The sequence below is a fragment of the Parasteatoda tepidariorum genome, chromosome 8, assembly GCF_043381705.1.
Source record: "Parasteatoda tepidariorum isolate YZ-2023 chromosome 8, CAS_Ptep_4.0, whole genome shotgun sequence".
NCBI classification, from domain to species: domain Eukaryota; kingdom Metazoa; phylum Arthropoda; class Arachnida; order Araneae; family Theridiidae; genus Parasteatoda; species Parasteatoda tepidariorum.
In genome coordinates this window covers 23,811,266-23,816,923 of record NC_092211.1, presented here as the reverse complement: position 1 = coordinate 23,816,923, position 5,658 = coordinate 23,811,266, and the positions used below count along the sequence as shown (strand labels likewise).

The following is a 5,658-nucleotide window of genomic DNA, read 5'->3' as shown; positions in this document are numbered from 1 at the left end:
TTTTTTTTCTTTTCTTCCAGACGTGGACACGTACCTAGGTTTGCAAAACCCTTAACCGTATAGTCCACGTCTGGCCGACAGTCTAGCTCGCACAATACACAGCACATAAGCAAACAATTACAAAATTCATAACTGCACCACGATTACAAAGCACAATTGCGTAATGCAGATGACAATAATGCGTATCACATTAGTTAATAAAAAAATAAATAAATAAATAAATAAAAAAAAGGAAACAACAAATAAAGCAAGAACAATAGTGAGTACACCAGTACATATAGGTGAACAGCAAACAGCAAATGGATATGAAAAACAGCATATGTAGTTGTTGACAAGAAGAAACGTAATTTTTCCTTTTTTTAAATTTTCGTTGTGTCAAATTTTGAAGAATACTAAAAAAAAAGAGAAAAGAAAATTTAAAGGTTTTTCAAAAGTCTAAAAAGTTATGGAAAAAAGTTTTTTTTTTTTCTAAAGTTTCATGAAGATCGAAATTTTGTAGGGAAACATTTATATTGTAAATGTATCTAGCTGTCGATGAATTTCATTCTTAGCGAATGTAGTATTTGTTGGACAGTCAGAGACGAAGGCTGAATGATTAGGGTTGTAGTTGGTACCATTATGCGTGTTCGAGTGCCAACAGTTAATGCAATAGCACTCATCGCAATTGCATTCATGGGTGTGATGATTTCCGCCGCATTTTGCGCATGTTGCAGAATCAGCCGTGCACTGGTTCGTATGGTGATCCAGGCCTTGACACCACTGGCACCGTCTGAGAACTATGCGTTTTTTGATGATACACTTGTTAAGTCCAATGAAGATGTGTTTTTTTTTCAGAAGATGGGTAGCTAGTCTATGCGATACATTTACTACGATGTGTTTTTTGTCCTCGCATTTTTTGTGTGGAATTGATTTAAGATACTTTATAACGTTGTCGTCGTTCGATGAGTAGCTGTTCTGCTGTAGTATGGTAGCTATATCCTCCCCTTCAAATTGAGCTGGAGCATTTAGAATTATGAGTGATGTAAGTCTTTGAACTTTATCTCGAAAATAAATTTTGTTTTGAATGGATGATGTCAATTTATCCTTATCCTTTTGGTTATGGAATTTGATTTCAATGAGGTTTTTATTTTTGAATACTTTTTTGACCACTGGTTTAACTATTGAGGTATTCTCCAACATCTCCTAGAATCCATGCTCAGACGAATTAAGGCAGTAATACGCGAAAAAGGTGGCCCAACCGCGTACTGAAGGGGTGGTCATAATAATTATATATATATATATATAAGGATCCACAATGCACAGACCGCATAGTAGAGAAAAATTATAATAAATGTATTAAACGTGCTGACAACAGAACCCTTTGTATTCAATATAACATTCTGTAAAAGTCATCCACAATTTGATTTTTCTTTTTCATTATTTCTAAAGAGTACATATTATTGTGATGTGATTGCTCAGGAGATCGAGAGCGTTCGTCTCTCAATGTTCGAATATCTGTAATTATTATAAACATTTATAAATATTATAAATATTTATAATATTATTATATAAATATTTATAATAATAATATTTTCATAAATTTTATATTACAATGTATATTACAATATATATATTAAAATGGAAACTCTTAGCAATAATGAAAATAACGTATTATTCTCAAAAAGACTTGATGATGACAGAGCCTTCGAAAAACTGCCTTGTTGTTACAAAATAATCGTACAATTTTTATACTTATAAAAATATATATAATTCATAATGGCCACTGATAAAAGTCTTTCATTTTTTCCGACAGAAAATGACGCTGCAAAAAGACTCATGCATTCAGCTGATGACGTCTCGCCTGATAAAACGTATGTTGTAACAGATTAGTGAAATCTGTAATTTGGATTTTATTTTTACGTAATTAATATATTTTATTTTCATTGTTTGAGTAATAGTCTCTTTATGATATTAACATGGTGCTACATTTTGTGATAGATACTTTCATCATTTCGAAGCATTCAATGGTAATTCTTCCTCCAACACGCCAATAGAAAAAGATGAACTGAATCATGGTAGCCATCTTCAAAGTCGGAGCTTGAAATTCGTAATTTTTTTAAAAATTATTTTCAGTTTTGCATTATATTCTTAAATCTGTTTTATATTATATTTACTTATTATTTTCTATCTATTCATTATGTTGTTGCTGTTGTTTCTAATGTAACTTGCCACACTAGCAAGCCTGCTTGGTGAAACCAAACAAATTTAAATCAGAGGGTGCGTTTCTTGTGTTTCAGTGACGCCATCTATGGCCAAGAATTCGTCTTCAGCCACACACCTGTTTATAGGGCGGACCCATTCATACATCCATTCATCCACTGATCGTAATTTTTGACCAGGATCAAAAAGCAATCGATCTCCAACCCAGTACCCCTAGAGGTATTGATTTGTTATGGGAACATGGGGGACTTTGCGACTTGACAGATTTAACGTGCATCAGTCACCATTTACTACACGGGGAGTCTTCGGCCATCGGCGTTCGAACCCACGAACTCTCGAACATGAGCCCAGCGCCGTACTGACCAGGCTATCCCTGCCATCTATTTATTATAATTACGTTAATCAATTTATTTTTGGAAATGTTTTGAATTGAAAAGTGCAGAAGAAAAAATATCTTCGAAAAGTGGAAAGTAAAAAAAGAGAAAAATTAAAGAAAACGATTTTCTGCTTTACTTAATATCGAAAAACAAGTAAATCAGTATATCAAAATAAAAATCATAGGATAAAGCATGGCCACTTTTTTCGCCAACATCAGATGGCGAAATCAGTTCCTTTCATTGGGGAATAGTAGGGATTCTAGAGGGTATATTTGCACCATTTTTTAGTGATATAAGAAAGAAATTTATTTGAAAGATAGTGCTGAGGACATTTGATCTTAAACTATGAGGACATCTTCTAGGAGTTGAATAAAAATTAACCGTCACTTGATTTCAGATCGAAACAAAAATAATTATACTATAAATGCATTGCGGTTGGCAGGAATGTATTTTATATCAAGATAAATAATGCTTACAATTATATAATTGAGGTAATTGTTTTTTTAAATGCATCCGATTTTATAGATTATATTTGATATAACAATAATATGATTATACACTTTCATTTTTTAGTATTCTTTTTTCTAAAATTGTTCTGACGTCTTGCCGTATAATTTGGGCACATCTAAAAGTAGCGTAGCAATTTGATCTTTTGTTCAAGATGTTCTAAAACATTGTTCGAAAGATGTAATTTCAATTTTTTTAAAAACCAAACTACTAAGCTTAATGTTTTTTATTTCTTATTTAATTTATTCCTATTTTAAACTTTGAAAAAGAAAACAAATAATTTTAAGGCAGAAGTACAAAAAACTCTAAAAATCGAGGTAATTAAAAATCATCGCGCTATAAAGTAAGATTATCTATAATATAGATATAATAAAATAAAGTAGAAATCACTAAACTGTTACTGAATAGAAGGGGTAAGGTTAAGAAATTCAATTTCATAGAAGTTACAATTTTATAAAAAGTTACAGTTCGAGTACAAACGAGTTGCTTCGTCCACTTGTCATTTGTTGCTATTCAACTCGTCCAAAAAGTCAAATTTCTGTAATAATTTCGTTTCGCTTTAAGCCTTAAGAAAATCATGAAATATCTATTTTTAGAAAAATGTCGAATCGTATCCTACTGTAAACAGTACGTGGAAAAAAAAAAGACTGAATTATTTTTAACTTAATTGTCTGATTTTTAGGATCGAAAATTCAATTTTAATGGTTGAAAAGAAATACCTTGAATATGCTCATTAGTTCTTTATAAATTAGGTTACGAAATTAAACACCGTACTTTCTCTGAAAAGCATAATTTTTTTTTAGTGAATAGTTACAAATTAGAAAGTATGACTAAATCATTAATTAAAAAGATTCTTTTCTTCAATGTTAATTTTTCTTTTTAAATATTTTGCCTTGTTTACTAATATGAAGTTATTTACTCAAATAAAAGAAATCAGTACGACAATTGTTGAGTTCGCGTAATCATATCTTGATATTTTATAAAAAACAAAAAAAAATTTTTTTTTTAATCGCGGGCACTTGGGATGTATTGTCCCATTGACCAGGAGTGCCAGAACTGCTACTCTCTTCTCGTTACCCAGTGGGCACCTGTGGCGAAGCTAAGTCGGTGGAGCACCGTCACCCACGTCACACAACCACAAACCCGTTTATAGGACGGGTCACATTCACACAAAGGACATAGAACACAGAGAGAAAGAAACATCCATGCCCTGAGCGGAACTCGAACCCGCAACCATCGGCTCCGCAGTCAGGCAGGCTAACCACTCTGCCACCTGATCGGTTGAAAAACAAAAATATAAGTAGCAATACAGGGGACCAAACTTTCAATCGCTGGTTAATTTTAAAAAAAAATAAATTACACTTTTTCCAAATTGCTGCTACAGAATATGTGCTTTCGATAGTGAAAATTCCAAATATTTCAAATACGAGTATGTTTATTTGGGAAAATAAGTTTCTGTCTTTGATTTTGTAACTTAATTCATTTATAACACAAACTAATTGATGTAATTAAAGTCTTCCATTCGAATCATTAATGTGTGTTCAAATAAAAACTAGGCAATCGTGATAGGATAAGATATACTGTAGCGATTGTAACAGCACCAGTCAGGATTATAAATTAAGAAATGAGGAGTACACCACAGATTGTGTTTAAATGATTGACTAGTTCGCAGGATAGCATTTAAAGTGAATGTAAAATTGCACTAAGATGAAGGCGTTCAGAACAGAACAACACCCAACAATAATTTTTTCACCATTAGAAGGGGATCATAATGAGGATATTTGTCAACAAATATTTTACTGTCCATGGAGAACGTTAAGTCAACAGATTGCGAACTAGTGGTGTAAAAACTTCTGTGAATCAATACTACATACATCAATACATCAATAATGCTTACATCAATATCAGATCTGCAAGGATCCAGCAATAGCAAACGCCATGATCTCCTATGTATCCATTGCGGCTGTGTATTGAAAATTTACCATTTGTTACATCTCTGTGGCACTTTGTGTGACACGAGTAATAATCATAGTGCAAAAATCTTCTAATAAACATTGTACTATCACGCGTTGTTCTGAACTGAAAGTTTCTTTCTGAGCTCGACTTTACATTCTCTTTCGTGTGAATCGATTAATCAGTTATACAATGGATATTGGAACTGATGTATTACTAACTTTAATACCCAATTTCATTTTTTCTCTTGGGGTAATCCTTATATCATTTTGATCATAGTTTGATCATTCGCTCAAAAATTGCTTTTAAAAAGTTACATTCTTTTAGCTCAATGTACTATATTTTTTTTTTTTTGCTTTAATTTTGAAAAGAATTGAAAAAACAAACAGCAAAACATGAGGTATGTAATGTAACTAACTAAATACTATGTATGTAATATAAGTAACTCAATAATTTTCTCTGTTTTTTTTTCTAACACAAAATTCTTTAAATAGTTTAAATTGTAAAATATTTAAGAGGATATAATTTAAACTATTATATCCTGTTAAATAGTTTATAATTATGCCAATTGGGTATACTATAGCCTACGTCACAGGTTGTGTTATTCCTACTAAATTTAACC

The 5,658-nt window shown here is 31.7% G+C and overlaps 1 protein-coding gene across 2 annotated transcripts in view; it reads left to right on the top strand.

Moving 5' to 3' along the window:
• Nucleotides 1-5,658, top strand: part of LOC107444652 (uncharacterized) — a 12,696-nt gene that overhangs the window by 5,657 nt on the left and 1,381 nt on the right. For both annotated transcript variants that reach the window (XR_006226269.2, XM_016058863.3), the window contains exons 3-4: nt 1,793-1,850; nt 1,978-2,086. Coding sequence is in view for 1 of the 2 variants with exons in the window: in XM_016058863.3 (XP_015914349.1) it covers nt 1,793-1,850; nt 1,978-2,086 (167 nt within the window). In the remaining variant the exon portion in view is untranslated. The remainder of the gene's footprint in view (nt 1-1,792; nt 1,851-1,977; nt 2,087-5,658) is intronic.